General features: G+C 35.6%; 1 protein-coding gene across 1 annotated transcript in view; it reads left to right on the top strand.

The window, feature by feature from the left end:
• Positions 1-15893, top strand: part of LOC150109326 (retinoid isomerohydrolase-like) — a 60113-nt gene that overhangs the window by 31832 nt on the left and 12388 nt on the right. Inside the window, exons 3-7 of the mRNA XM_090407445.1 lie at positions 230-354; positions 503-644; positions 8323-8482; positions 9076-9284; positions 14500-14742. Of these exons, the coding sequence (XP_090263571.1) occupies positions 230-354; positions 503-644; positions 8323-8482; positions 9076-9284; positions 14500-14742 (879 nt within the window). The remainder of the gene's footprint in view (positions 1-229; positions 355-502; positions 645-8322; positions 8483-9075; positions 9285-14499; positions 14743-15893) is intronic.

The raw sequence follows: 15893 nt of genomic DNA, 5'->3' as shown, positions 1-15893 counted from the left end.
CAGTTATATGCAAAATATGTTTAAAATTTTGATTGCAGAATGTTAGTCTTTGCTGTTTTTGGTAAAGCAACCAATCCTAAAACTGAGAAGTTTAGAATTGCACTTAGTATCGCAGTCGTTTTTTTGACCAATTATATAATTCACTCTTTAAGACAGTGCATATATGCACAACAATACTTAAACATTTCAATATATGAAACTGTAGATATTATGATGATATACTCTATAGGTATCCTTCAAAGCAAGGTTTCTTGACTCAGATTCTTATCAAAAACTGTCCGTGGTAAAAAGGCCCGTCTTTATCGAATTTGGCACTCGAGCATATCCAGATCCTTGTAAGAACGTATTTTCTAGGTAAGATTATGAGAATATTTTGCTCTTTTGAAAGCCACTTTCTTTCAGTGTCTGTTGTTATTATTGTCAACCATTTTGATTAGCTGTTCTTGTCTTAATTTTTTGAAATGTCATCGTCAGAAAACTGAAATAAGATTGATATTCACAGGTTTTTTTCTCAGCTGATACCAATAGAAATGACAGATAATGGAATGGGAAATATATACCCTATGGGGGACGAACTCTATTGTACCACCGAAACAAGTCAAGTATGGAAAATTGATCCAGAGAGTCTCATAGCCACAGACAAGGTGAGTCATTTCTTGGAACTCTAAAAACATGTTCAGTTAGCTGTTAGGCCACTGAAATGTTTAATGTTAAACACTAATATTTGTGGACGGAGCTCGTGTCATTTAAAGTAATGAAATGATGAGACAACTCAAGCATAAGGCTTGTAAATTTTAAAACTCTTGAACCCCATCAAAATGTTTTAAAACTTCGATACCTAGATATTGGTTATTTATGTGAAATCATAGCATATTCATTGTTCTTTCTTCTAATATTAGGCATATACTGAACCACATGATGCGCTCAGGTGGCGTAGTTCAAAGAAATAAAGTGCTCCATGAGATTAGAAAACCTTCATTCGAATTCAGTCAAAAATGCCAGGTCTGCCTTTACAAATGAAATTGACTTTAGTTGAAAGCTAATGTTTCACAAGATAAGACTTTGGCTTCAGAAACTACGGTTTTATGGCTAAAACAGATTCATTCTATAGGTACAAACAGGGAATACACACAGCAATTGACGCATATAATATAAGGCACATAGCCTTAGTCGTGTTGATATGATTAGTATGTATAGTGAAACACCCATTAGATTAATTTGCTGTACTTAACTCCATATGGCTTTCTGTCTGTCTGTCTCTCTCTCTCTCTCTCTCTCTCTCTCTCTCTTTTTCAATTCCACTATCTCCCAGCTAAAATAACAATCTTTACCACTCACCCAATACCGGATCTTTTCTTAATCCGTTCCCCTTCCAGATACATTGAAGAGGTTACTGCCTCTCTTGGTAATTCAGATAACCATCCTATCTAAGTTTCATCTACAGTGGAACGCTTTCCCCTTAGCTGTTCACAACTTCATGTCCTATGGCACTGCTACAATACCAAATGGAATGATCTCCGATACTTTTACTTTTCCATTTCTATGATAAGACTACTGTTTTCGTTTTCCAGACCGGATACGTGTGATTTTATAATAGAAATTATTCATGTTAAAATGCAGACCTTCATTTCTCACTCCCGTTCAAAATTCCGACCGAATATCCAAGTCTTGGTTTTCCGAAATATGCGAGGATAATCCAAGAAAAAAAAAGCTTATCGTAGCTCTTTGAAACAAAAATGTCAACTTCATTACATTGTACAATGAAGTCCGCAACACTTTCAAATTCATCGTTAACAGGGCCTAATTTTAAAAAGGATATATGTAGTGCAGTGATAGCTGTGCTGTCTGGGTTCTCGCAAAAACTGCTAGGTGCGACTTCTATCCAACTGTGTTCCCATCCCTCTGTCACTCAGATGATAGCATTAAAATATCACATAAGGATAACGTTGCCTTCCTGACATTATTATTCTCATCCAACTCCTGCACAGATGACCGAAGCATACCACCTCCTAATGACCAGGAACATTGCAAGAATGCTTTTTGTAGCTTTATTCTCAGAAAAGCATCAGAAGAATATTAAACAATCAGGATGTCACAGCTTTCTGTGCTGATTGTATATCACCAACTGTAATCAAGATATGTGCTTCTGAACTAGCACCTGTTCTTTATCCTCTCTGCATTATATTATACTCAGCTTGCATCCACATTATAACGTGGAATCAAACTCATATATAGTTAATTAAAAAAAACAACAAAAAAAAACTTGATGTGCTTACCATCAAATTATTGACCTGTTTCATTTTCTCACTTCAGTATCTGAGTATGAGGTCATTAACAGTCAACTTCTCTGCCACCAAGAGAACTATCACTAATGAGTGACTACCAATACTAGAATAGAACAAACAGCAATGGCTGTTCCACAAGCGTACCATAGCAATCGATGGGAATTTTGGACCATTCTTCCTGTAGGCATGGAATACGGCCTGAACTGTTGTTGTGCGGACGTCCCTTGACCTCACCCGATGTTACAGTACATCCCACAGATGCTCAATAGAGTTGAGATCCGGACTGATTGGAGGCCAGTCAAGTGTGGTGACATTCATGTCCACAAACAAAGCAGTTACAGCAGCAGCCTTATAACACGATGCATTGTCTTGCTGATACAGACAATGGTCAGTTCCGTAGAGTAGGAAGCGTTGCATTGTAGTAGCCACAAAGAAGGAAGCATTGCATTGTCCAGAATGTTCAGATAGCTTTCTGAGTTCAATGTTCATGGCAACAAACAGAGGTCTGAGGCCAAATGAGGAAAAACAGGACCATACCATCCACCTCCGAATTTCATAATTGGGTTATGCACTCTGATAAGAGGCGTTCAGTGGACATCAACTACACCCGTCCATCTGCTCAGTGGAGGGTATAGCGTGAATCGTTACTCCAAAACACAGCTTTCCCAGCTTGTACTTCCTACTGTAATGCTCTTTGCACCACTGAAGACGATGCTGCATGTTAGTTAGGGTAATATGGGGTTTGCATATTGCGTCCTATCATGGGCCATGGAAACCCATGTTGTGAGCCTCGATTCTGAATGTTTTTGTGCAGATTCGTGTTCCTGTCGATGCCCGGAACTCCGCCTTCCACGTGCCAATCAACGAATAACGGTTTTTTCATAATTATCCTTCGTAGCTCCCTATAGTCACGTTCGGTGAGCTTAGTAGATGGTCGACTGTGGGTAGCACTTGTAGCTGACTCCGTGTTTTCCATCAAAGTATAGTATCGCTGATTGTTGAATTGAGATTGCCCAGTTTGTCGACAATTTACCAAAAACAGATAGGCCCTCAACATGCATCCTATCAGAAAGACTGATTCAAACGCTGGCATTTCCCTTCTCACAGCCGTTTTACCCAAACACAGTTGCACTGACTTGAGAACATCATATTCCTCCAATTTATACCAGCTAAAAACACGTGATTTGTTACATGGCACAACGCACCTTGCCCATGGGGAATATGTCCGTTGACTTCCTTCCAAGCAGTGCATCTGTGCTAGGCCGCACGAAGATAGTATCGCTGATTGTTGAATAGAGAGTCTAGTCACCGACTGGAGGAACTTTTGCTAAGCCTTTCTTCGACTGGTTCCCGAGTTAGTCGGTCTTTGGCATGGGAAATGGGATTTTCCTCCGGGAAACTCGAGTTTTTCGTCCTGTAAACTCAATAAAATCGAACACAGAACCCATACTATTTCAGACAATAACATATCCTGTTAGGATTATGGACCAATATATATATATATATATATATATATTTAAAGAATAAATATTTAATGACTTTAAACGGAGATAAAATATTAAGTTTTAATGAGAATGATACAACTAGTTTCAGCCTTTTACAGCCTTCTTCAGGTATCCACTAAATGTAGAACATAATAATAAAAATAATAAAAATTGAAGTTACAAAAAACTGAGAATTACAGTCAAAAATGCAACACACAAAAACGTTGTATTTTTGTTCTATCTAACGCGCTATTGTTTGTTGCATGCGAGCTTGCGAGTTCTCGTGAACGCCAGTATTGAACAACTGCAGCATGGCTATCAGGGATGTTGTAACTCAAATTGCTGTTCAAATGTTCAGGATTCAGGATTTGTGTCAATTATGTGTTGCATTTTTGCCTGTAATTCTCAGTTTTTTGTAACTTCAATTTTTATTATTTTTATTATTATGTTCTACATTTAGTGGGTACCTTAAGAAGGTTGTAAAAGGCGGAAACTAGTTGTATCATTCTCATTCTTCTTCTTTGAGTGCCATCTCCAATCGGAGGTCGGCGACCACCTTGGTAAATTTTGAGCGATTCTCAGCTATTCTGAGCAGTCTCTCAGAGTTCATACCAGTCCACTGTCTGATATCTACAGCCAAGATTTTCTTTGTCTTCCTTGTCCTCTTCTTCCATTTATCTTCCCTTTTATAATCAATTGAAGTATCTTATATTTTTCATTACGAAGTAGGTGACCAAGATATGCAGTTTTCCTTCTTTTTATGGTATCTAAAAGTTCACGTGATTTCCCCATTTGTTTCAGTACTTCCTGATTGGACGTTTTTGCTGTCCATGGGATTTTTAACATTCGTCTGTATAACCACATCTCAAAGGCTTCAAGTCTTTTTATTGATGTTGTCTTCAAGGTCCAAGTTTCTGCACCGTACAGCAGTACAGACCATGCACAGCATTTAACCATGCGTACTCTAAGCTCTAAGTTTAAACTGCGGTTACACAGTGTTGATTTCATCAAGAGAAAATTTTTTCTTGCCATTTCAATTCTAACTTTTATTTCCATTTCTGGATTGTAATCTTCATTTAACCAGCATCCGAGATATTTAAACTTTGCCACTCTTTCTCTTTGTTTCCTATTTACAGAAAGTGCTAAATTAAGAATTGGTTTCTTACTAACGACCATGAATTTAGTTTTGGTGATATTTACTTTTAATCCCATTTTTTCACTCTCTGCATTTATTAGCTCCAAATGATTTTGAAGATCCTGAATATTATCAGCCAGAAGAGCTGTATCATCGGCATATCGGATGTTACTGATGATTTCACCATTTACACTAATCCCTTCCTTTCTTCCTTCCAAGACTTTTTGAAATATGGCTTCTGAGTAGATGTTAAAAAGAAGAGGTGACAGCATACATCCTTGCCTTACTCCTCGTTTGATGTTAATGGAGTCTGTAATAATGTCATCAACTTGAACAGACGCCTTTTGGTTCCGATATAAGTTTTTAATGATCCTGATGTCTTTACCATCTAATCCAATTCTTTTTAATAGTACAATCATTTTAGCATGTTGGACTTTGTCAAATGCTTTCTCGAAGTCGATGAAGCAAATGAATATTACCTTGTTTTGGTCAATACATTTTTGAAATAAGATCTGAGAACAGAAAAGGGCCTCTTTTGTTCCCAAGCTGTTTCTAAAGCCGAATTGGGTATCACTGATGGTGTCTTCACATTTTCTGTATATTCTTTTTTGAATTATTTTCAGAAACATTTCGAGAACGTGACTTATTAGGCTGATCATTCTATAGTCATTACAAGTTTTCGCATTTACTTTTTTAGGTAGCATGATGAAGGTCGACTGTAACCAGTCTTGAGGGATTATGCCTGTATCGTAGATCTTATTAAATAGCTTTACTAATATGTTAATGTTGTCACCTTCTAATAACTTTACTATTTCTGCCGGTATTCTATCTGATCCTAGGGCTTTACCATTTTTAGCTGAGTTCAATGCACATTCTACCTCTGATTTTAGAATGCATGGACATTCCATATGTTCATAAGTATTTTCTGGGTTCTGTCTGTCATCAGTAAAGAGTTCTTCTATATATTTCACCCATTCTTGTATTTTGTCATCCTTTTTGGATATAATTTCTCCCTTTTTGTTTCGAAGGATACAGAATTGTTTTTTCTTATATATACCTGAGGTCTCTTTCATCTTTTTGTGTAGATTAAAATTGTCATGTTTTCCTGTAGAATTTCTATTTCTTTACATTTTTCATTCATCCAGATTTCTTTTGCTTTTTTGATCTTGTGTTTAATAATTTTCTGAACCTCTGTATATTTTGTTGGATTATGAATTTTATATGATCTGCGTTGATCCATGAGAGAAAGAATTTCATCAGTCATCCAATCTTTCTTTTTTACTGCTCTATTAGGACATAAGGTATTGGTACATTTCTCTATGAAGACAGATTTCAATTTGTCCCACGATTCATCAACCCTCATGATGTCATCATTCTTGATAAGTGCTAGCTCTTGATTCAGATCTTGACTCAATTTGCTTCTTATCTCTGTGTTTTTTAATTTTCCCAAATCAAACCTTTTTCGTTGATGTTTCTTAAGCATAGCTTTCAGTCTAAGTTGTAACTCTGCCACCAGTAGGTTATGATCAGAAGCAATATCTGCACTAGGATAGGTTTTTGTACTCTTTATAGAACTTCGAAATCGTTGATTAATTAGTAAGTAATCTATTTGGTTTCTGACTATATTCCCATTATTATCCTGTGGTGATCGCCAAGTATACAATCTTCGAGGTGGTAGCTTAAACCATGTGTTTGTGATTATTAGCTCCTCTTCCTGGCAGAACTGAAAAAGACGGTCACCTCTCTCATTTCTTGTGCCCAGTCCATATTCGCCAACTACATCTCCACTTCTACCTTTCCCAACTTTAGCATTGAAATCACCCATGACTATGTTAATATCATGCTTTTTTGTATTTTTCATTAGTTCTTTTAATTGATCATAAAATTCTTCAATCTCGGTATCACTGTTGTCAGCAGTAGGGGCATAGACTTGTATAAGATTAACATCTAGTGGTTGTCCTTTCAGTTTTAATAACATCATCCTATCTGAGTAAGGGATGAAGCTCAACAGTGACTTATTGATCTCTTTGTTTATTATTATTCCAACTCCGTTTTGATGGTTGTTTTCACAACTTCCAGAGTGATACATTGTCATGTCATTGACTTGAGTTTTGCCTAATCCTGGCCACCTAACTTCACTCATTTCTAAAATTCCAATTTCAAGTCTTTTCATTTCTTGAATAGCATTTCTTAACTTACCTGCTTCATACAAGGTTCTGACATTCCAGTTCCCAGTTTTACTGAGCGCACCATGTTGAGCCCGGGGATTCTTCGCACCCCTGTCCCATTTAAGGGACGCCGGTAACTCGGGGCCATTTGTGTAGATTTGCTCGCCATGGTGGTTAGTCTGGAGAGAGAATAGAGCAGTAGTTTCTCCATTTGCTTTCTGCTCTGCAGTATTACAGACGTACACAATAAACTGTATTGCCATCTGCAATTTTCTAATCACAAGCTTTACCGTCATCATGAGACTTCAACCTTGTGTCAGTACTGACAAAGATGCTTCCCTTTGCCAGAGGATTGAATCCTTTATTTTTCCTTGTAACCCTAGGTAGGGGCCCTGACCGGGTACTGACAGCCGGAGCCAGCTGAGCCCGGGTTGTTTATAGAGGTCTGCTCCTCTGAAGATTCCTCCGCACATTTCACTGTTGGGATACAAATCCTCTTCCACTGATTTGTCCGTTGTTCTTCACAGAGGTCCGTTAGCATCCTTGTAGGGAGTGTATCCTACGGAAGGGCCCAGGGAGCACGACGTGGACGTGGACTTGCCTCACTCCCCATCATAATGAGGTTGCCACACACACACATAAATAATATATATATATATATTATTTATGTGTGTGTGGCAACCTCATTATATAAGCGGTGTGTGCATAGGAGTTAACCCAGGGACTTAATTCCTAATCCGTGAAAGTTTTTCAATTTATTAATTTCATTTATTATAACGAATACTGCTGGAAAGTATATTACTCTTTTCCTGCAAATGTCCTACGATATTGCACACCCTAGCATCTGGTTTTACTCCATTTCCCAAGTAAACAAACAGACAAACAAGTCCAGTTTGCGCCTGCAAGTGTTGCAAGTCTAGCTGATCCTACAGGCAGTTGCAAAACCAAGGCAACTCATGGTAAAAGTAGTATAAGCTCTGATCACTAATCTTAATATTTACCCTTAATGCAAAGCACATCTCCTAGAGGAGATGTATAATGTTTTGTATTAAAGGCAAGGGGGGGCCACTACCCAGACCGGTTTCGACCTTTATTGAGGTCTCATCAGTGGGAGCCAGGCTAGAAATACGAAGATTTTAGTAATACAGAGCTTATAAGTATGTATGTGTATATATATATATTTTATTTATTTATTTATTTATTTATTTATATTTATTTATTTATTTATTTATATTTGTTCTTCTGGGCAGGTGGATATCAGCAAAATTGTGTCCGTAAACGTCGCTAGTGCCCATCCCCATCGAAGTCGTGATGGCACGGTGTATAATCTTGGAGTCAGTTTTATCACGGGTCTAAAATATCACATTATCGAAATCCCATCATTATGTGAAAAAGATAAAGAAGTCGCCGGTACGTACATTCAGAAAAATATATTTCTTACGTTTAAAACTTTAATTGCTAGTTTGTGTTCACAGAAATTAATTGTAGATGGCACGACCGTTTTATTCTTTCTGAAAGTCATTTTCAGAGCTATCTCATTACAGAATCTCTTAATATCTTTGTTGCAGGACACAGAACATTGGCAATATTCTTTATGTTTATGTTTACTTCATTAATGGTCATTTTTAAAAATTAAAATGGTCCTTTTTAATTTTTATAATTAAAATTTAATTACTATTATTATAGATCAACTCGCTTAATTTTAATAGTAACGTGTTCCTAGAACTAAATCAGAACACTGATTTAGTTATTAATTGTCATTTTTTTCAATTATTATTTTTAGCTGGTCTCTTAAGTAGGTAGCAGGGTTTTCGTTCCACAATTCCACAACCTGACAAACCGGCTAGGAAAGCATACGCAATTTACAAACAAAACTGCATTACAACCGATAGTATTATATTGGTTTCATAAGATGGTGCCGTACCTACCTACCTGCCCGTATGGGCCTCACGGTCGTTGTATTATCGTACACTAATTAATTATTAATCTTTTGCCATCTTTAGGCCCACGTGCATTTCGACAAGCTCGAATTATGACTACCATTCCATCCAGCTGGAAAACGTGTTTCAGCTATTATCACAGCTTCGGACTGACAGAGAACTACATCGTATTCCTAGAACAACCTCTGGTCATGAATACTCTACGCTTAGCTGCAGCTGGGGTTAAAGGTCACAGCATCAAGGATTGCTTCGATTGGCTACCGAAGGAGAAGGTAATAGTTTTCACAGTTATAAAAGTAATATTTTTATGAACATTTTTGTTGTATCAGTCGAATATTCGGATGAGTAATTCGACTATTATTATTAGATTAGAAAGATGAGAAATAGGAAACAAAAGAAGACAAAAGAATTGAGAAAATAGCAGAAGAATATAGAAAGATAATAAATAGACTAGAAATTAAAATTAGTCTTCTTAAACCTAGAAAAAATATCGTGAAAAAAAAAAGATTGCGCTGCTATTCTATTGGCATAACAATGCCAATAGAATTGTCGCTGACCTCAGAGACAGAATAACGTCTCTGAGGTCAGCGACAGAACTAGACAATGGCGTCGACTGGCGGATGCTACATTTCACATGATCCCACAAACGTTTGATGGGATTCAAATCAAGAGAATTAGGCAGCCTGGGAGGGGGGAAAGCACACGAGACATTGCCTTCCTAGAAGAGTCCAAGTCCACTATATTGTCCCTTGTAGGACAATACCTTGTTCGAAACAATCTCCAGGTATGAATTACAGTGAAGGTGTATTCAGTGGGGATGAGAGGACTCTGTGATGTCCTTGAGAACAACCTATATATATATATATATATATATATATATATACTATATATATATATATATATATATATATATATATATATATATATATATATATATATATATATATATATATATATATATATATATATATATATATATATATATATATGAGTATATTGCATTTACATATATACGAATATCAATAATAGTTACCAACTTTGCACTGAAATTTCATGTTTAGCTTAGATTTTCATATCTTTCTTAGATAGAAATTCATAAAATTCTTCCTGCCATCTCGCTGACGAAATTAAACTGGTCTGAAACAGAAGAGTTATGCAATGGGGATGGATCTATGAAAAAAGTTTTCCCTTCTTTTAGTGGAAGATATGGTAGTCATTATCAATAGTTCTTTCATTCGAAGTAAATATCTTCCTTTCTAGTATTTTTAAATAACACAAGAAAAAAATCTGCTGTTCAAATACAAATATGCAATTAAAATTCCAGTGCTAAATAAGAAAAAAATTCATTTGGAAGCAAGCTTCTGCTTCCAATTCAATTTGTTCCCACCTTACTCTTGAGCTACATCCGCAGCTAAACAATGGAAATGCTGTTCTGAATTATGGATATTTTCAAGAGCAGGTTTATCCTTATATTCCACATAAAGTATTTTGTATTTTCCATATCAAGAAGTAAGCAAACACTGTGCAGTACAATGTTTAAAGTATTTTTTGTTAACTTATTGAAGTAATTTAAATATTGAAGCTATAGTACCTTCATACCTGAGCAACTGATTACATCTATAAAATTATTATGTCTATAACTTCCGTTATGAATTAAATTAATTAATTAATTCAAAACATTATTATTTTTTAATTTATAAATAACATGATAGTAGATAATATAAAACAATATGTTAAAATTGTAGTCTGAAAATAAAAGAAAAAGAAAGATAATTAGCAAAAATAAAATGCACCATTTAGATCCACCAATAATTTTATTATATATAAATATATGTTAGTAAGCGGTATTAATGGTTCTCGGACTGGAGGATACAAGTAACCCCCCATAAAAGCACAGCTATACTATTCACCAGACGCAAAGCTCTCATCCAAGACGACATTCATCTCCTCGGAAAAAAGATACCTTGGCTGACTGAAGCCAGATACCTAGGAGTACAGCTGGACCATAAACTAAATTTAAACAGCCACATCAAACTCATAGGCACAAAGACATCCAGAGCCATAGCCCAGCTCTACCCCCTGATCAACCGCAACAGCAAACTGAATACACGCAACATGCTGCTACTGTGCCAGATGGTAATACGACCAGTTATCACATATGCATCCCCTACATGGAGTCACACATCCAAATCCAACATCCTGAAAGGATACAAAACAAGTGCCTGCGGATGATCCTGAATGCCCCATGGTTCGTCAGAAACACGTAGATCCATAGAGAAACCAGAACTCCAGACATCCATTCCCTCCTTCAGGACCAAGCCAAAAAATTCTTCAGCAAAGCACACTCTCATCCCAACCCACTAATCAGACAAGCTTCCAGTTATAGTGAACATGACTATCACAAACATAAAAGACCCAAGGCAATCCTGCTCTCAGCAGAACAGAGCTAACCCTATAGTTCAAAAAGTGCGAGCACAAGGCTCACAAACCCCCACTCCCCCATCAAGCTTCTCGACACAGACACAGGGGAAAACAAAAAGCATTTTATGCTTCACCCAGCAAACCAGTAACGTTTTTGTTGTTGTTGTTGCGGTATTAGGAACAATTTCTGTAGTTTCCACTAAGTATCTATTTACTGAGGTGTCTATTCAAAGTTCCAATGACTGCTAGGAATTTTTACTTTTTATAAGCAATGTCGATTTATCCTTATGTAATTTCCTAAATATTTAAATTTGTTCACTTGTTCTATTACTTTGTTGTAGATGACTAGTTTGCATCTTTTAATTTCTTTACCTTGAAATGCTACTGATTTCGTTTTATTTTATTATACTACATACTCCACATATCATCAAAGCTGCATGAAAGTGGTCTTAAGTTAAGAGAATATTACTAATGAAATGGCTCACTAGTCTCGTTACTTCAATGAAAGTTTGCAATTAGATGACTGAGTGAAGAAAGAAAAGCTAAAATACCAGTGCATGATGTTATTCCTCATCATTACTTCATCTCTATTCGGATTTAAAAGGAGAGTTATACACAGTTTGCAAGTATTTATGCAAACTATCTGTAGTTGAATGCACTCAAACTATAAGCTTAAGATTTTGAAAACAGTTAAGAACCCATATAAAGAACTGATAGATGCATAAAGGGAATATTTTTATTACGATCAACGTGGGCTTGTTAAACAGGCAGTAAAGCGATTTCACCAATTGGCTGCCATGAGACCGAACGCGATGGTAAAGCATCAGGATATGTATTTTCCCCGTGTGGTGGCCGGGATAAGAATAGTCCCACTGTAGCCCATGCATGTCGTACGAGGCGATTAAAATGGGACGCAGAGTTTCCCTCTCTTAGGTTTCTTCCGAAATTTTGCTCCTGGTGAGGGGGGCTTAGATTTCGGGGGGTGTTTGCCCTGAGAGAGCATTTTTGAGTCTCTGAGGAGGGTATTCTCCGGCGTGGCCGTGAGGGGCCTTGTCCGTGGATGCTTTTCCCTGGAATATGAGAGGTTCTGCTCAGTGGTGGGGAGCCTGTCACTGAGTGGAACCAATGCTGAGTTGGACGATCTTTCGGCCACCTGTAGGGAGTGGCCCGGGGGATCGTCTTAATTTTTAGAGAGAACTTTACTTAAATATCAGCCTCACTGTAGCCCATGCATGTCGTACGAGGCGAATAAAATGGGTACCCAGGGAGAGCAATGGATGGCAATGCTGTAGCCAATTAAGTTTTAACTGAGGCTCGGCTATTGCTGTTATCCTCCTGCCATGATCAGAGCCTATTGCTCTATATATATTACCCTATCCATACATTTTCTTTACATTACAGATAACGGGGATTATGAAAAGCATTTTTTGCTTCACCCATCTAGCCAATATATATATCGGACGACGATCCTGTCATGGAAGTAAACTAGTCTGAATTGTGAAGTGAAAATACATAAAAATAATCCAAACTTCTGGCCATTGTTGTCCTATTCATCTTCGCAATATAAACCAACATAACCACTTTATTATGGACGTGTACGCACTTTGTGTGCATTTATATTTAGCATCAATTTCATAGCTAAAGAACTGTATTGAGGTTATGAATGTCTGTGGAGACATAACTACTGCCGTTTTACTAGAAAGTAAAAACAGACTCAAACTTCAATAACGCAAGCATCATGTTGCATTACAGGAAGCTTCCATTTTCCTATAATGGCAGCTGAAGAAATTGAAAAAAAAAAAAAAAAAGTTCAACTTTCTTTCTCACCAGGAAATACAATATGTAGGTCGCAGCAGCAACCTGCGTAATAGTCCAGCTATTAATAGTTACGATTTGTTGCATTCTGCAGTTATTACTTTCTGTTGAGAAAAAAAGGAAGCGATATCGTGCTGAGGTGATATCTCATCCGTTCGGAAGATTTGGAATCACAGCAGAAACAGTTAAACCAGTATCTATCTTCAAAGCAAAAGCCATGAACCGAAGATCTGTTATTATCCATTACACCGGTTAAACACTTTTCATTTTTATATTTAATTTATCACAATTAAACACTTGTTGTAATAAATTCAACTGATGCGATTAAGATTGATATCTTATATCACATCATACCAAAATCGCACTTCTGTTTAATTTATTTATATAAATCGATTCTTTCATATTTATTTTCCTGTATTAATAAAATACGTAACATATGTAAATTAGTTAAAGTATAGGTAATTTAAATTTTAAATTTTGTTTACTATTTAGAAACCAAAATTATTTTATATAAATATTATCATTTTTTTAGAAAAAGCATAAAAAACTTTCTTGTAAGGTGAAACAGTACATTTGTTTCTTCAAGTTCAAAGTAACTTGAATATTTAAATTTCAAATGAGCTATCTACTTTTCCCCAATCACTCTAATAATAATAATAATAATAATAATAATAATAATAATAATAATAATAATAATAATAATAATAATTGTAGTTTATTTTAATTTATAATTTACATTTGGAGTTCTTTTTTGTTAGCAGCAAGGAATTCTGAACATTTCACTTTTTCACAATAGAATTTTTTAAATCAGTTTTTAAATAAGTTTTTTTTTAAATAACAGTAAGAATAATAGTCTTATTGGTCTTCGAGAATAGTTACACTTTTTTTTAAATAAACTATAATACAAAGATTTCATTGCTAGATACTTCGTTTTTGTTACAGTAAGTAACATTAATGCAGACAATTACTATTTTATTTTTATTATTATTATTTGTAATAACCCTTTATTACCTCTCATATAAATTACATGCATAATATATAAATTCAAGCAATAATACTATAAATTATTACATGAGATTCATTCAGATTCAGATTCATTATTTATTATCCACTAATTCATCGAATATAAATATATACTGAAGAAGCTTTAGTTGTTTATATTTTGTTTTTCAATAAATTTATTAGTTACGCTTAAAATAAATCCAAACAATAAAAATTAATGTTCTTTTAACTATATTTCGTGGGTTGTAGACAAGGATCCATGTGATTGAGAGGAAGACAGGTCAAGAATTGAAAATCCGATATCAAACACATCCTTTCTTCTCTTTCCACCACATCAACACCTATGAAGAAGACAATCACATCGTCATGGATGTGATGGCATTTGAGAATGCCGATATTCTCAACAAATTCTACATGGAGAAACTAAGAGCTGGACATTTCGACAACACATGCCCTTCCGAACCTCGCAGATATGTTCTTCCACTAAAGAAGGTAAGAAATGCTTTGTATATTGTGAAATGCTGTGTGAGAATTTTCATTTTGATTCTAATTCTAATTGATTAAAATTACGCCAACGGTTTTATAAACTTATGGAAATCAGGATATATCCAAAAAGTTTCTATCGTTATATTTATTTTTCGGTTAATTTTAATCCTGGTTTCGAAGAAGAGTGAAGCTAACAGATTCATTTAAGAAACCCTTTTATTTATTTATAGCGTTGGATTAACTATTGGATAACTGTTTTACAGAAAAACTGGATAAAAATACCATAAAGTTTTGCTAGCAAAACTGTTTCCATTCCAGGAATGTGATAGTCAAAAGGAATCAGGAAAAGAATAGGTTTCTAGACGATATCTTAAATGAATGACCAACGACTCACTGGCATTTAATCAAACTGCCTTTGTACTTCAGATATTACAGCTAAAACACGAGCTCATAAACATCAGCCAGTGTTTCAGCTGCTTTATATGTCTACTTTCAGTGAGCCCCATGTCTACTTTCAATGTAACTTTCTGCAATCTTCTTATTAATTACCTTTCTTTCTTCATTTTCAGTATTAAAACAAGACAAGAAGATAGTTGGCAATACGATAAATTAGAAAAATTCATAATGATTGACCACAAAAGCTTTTTTCGTTTTTCAAACGTTTATACTGCTTTTATGCTATTTTTGAACTTAGTGACAATGATAAATGATGAGGGGGTGGGGGGATGGAATCTATTTTGGTTTTATTTTCGATATTTTCTTCCCATTTTATCCAGACTTGTCCTGACCAGGATCAGATGTGCTAACGTGGTTAAAAGCAGAGGCTGCCCATTTTTTCCCCACTTTTCTTTATAATAATTTCATCATTTGTAATTTTTTCTTACTCTATGAAATTTTGGCAATAATCGGTGATAATCACAGACACGTGCGAGTCACAATAGCATTCTTGTATTGTGAATTTGCAATTAAATCTACAGTCCTTTTTTGGTTTTTGTATGTTGTACAAAATTTTATTCACTTGTTCGCTTAGTGAATAATTTTTTTTTAAAAAAAATCTGGGCAGCGTTTCAAACTGATGGAATGTGTTTGAAACGCTAAAAGGTCGCCCTTGCTCTACCACGGAGAATGAAGACAGATTTTTGGTTATAACAGCAAAA

This window comes from Typopeltis vanoorti, chromosome 2, assembly GCF_054136105.1.
Source record: "Typopeltis vanoorti isolate ZY-2024b chromosome 2, IOZ_Tvanoo_1.0, whole genome shotgun sequence".
Taxonomy (NCBI): Eukaryota; Metazoa; Arthropoda; class Arachnida; order Uropygi; family Thelyphonidae; genus Typopeltis; species Typopeltis vanoorti.
This window is presented reverse-complemented; position numbering and strand designations above follow the sequence as displayed.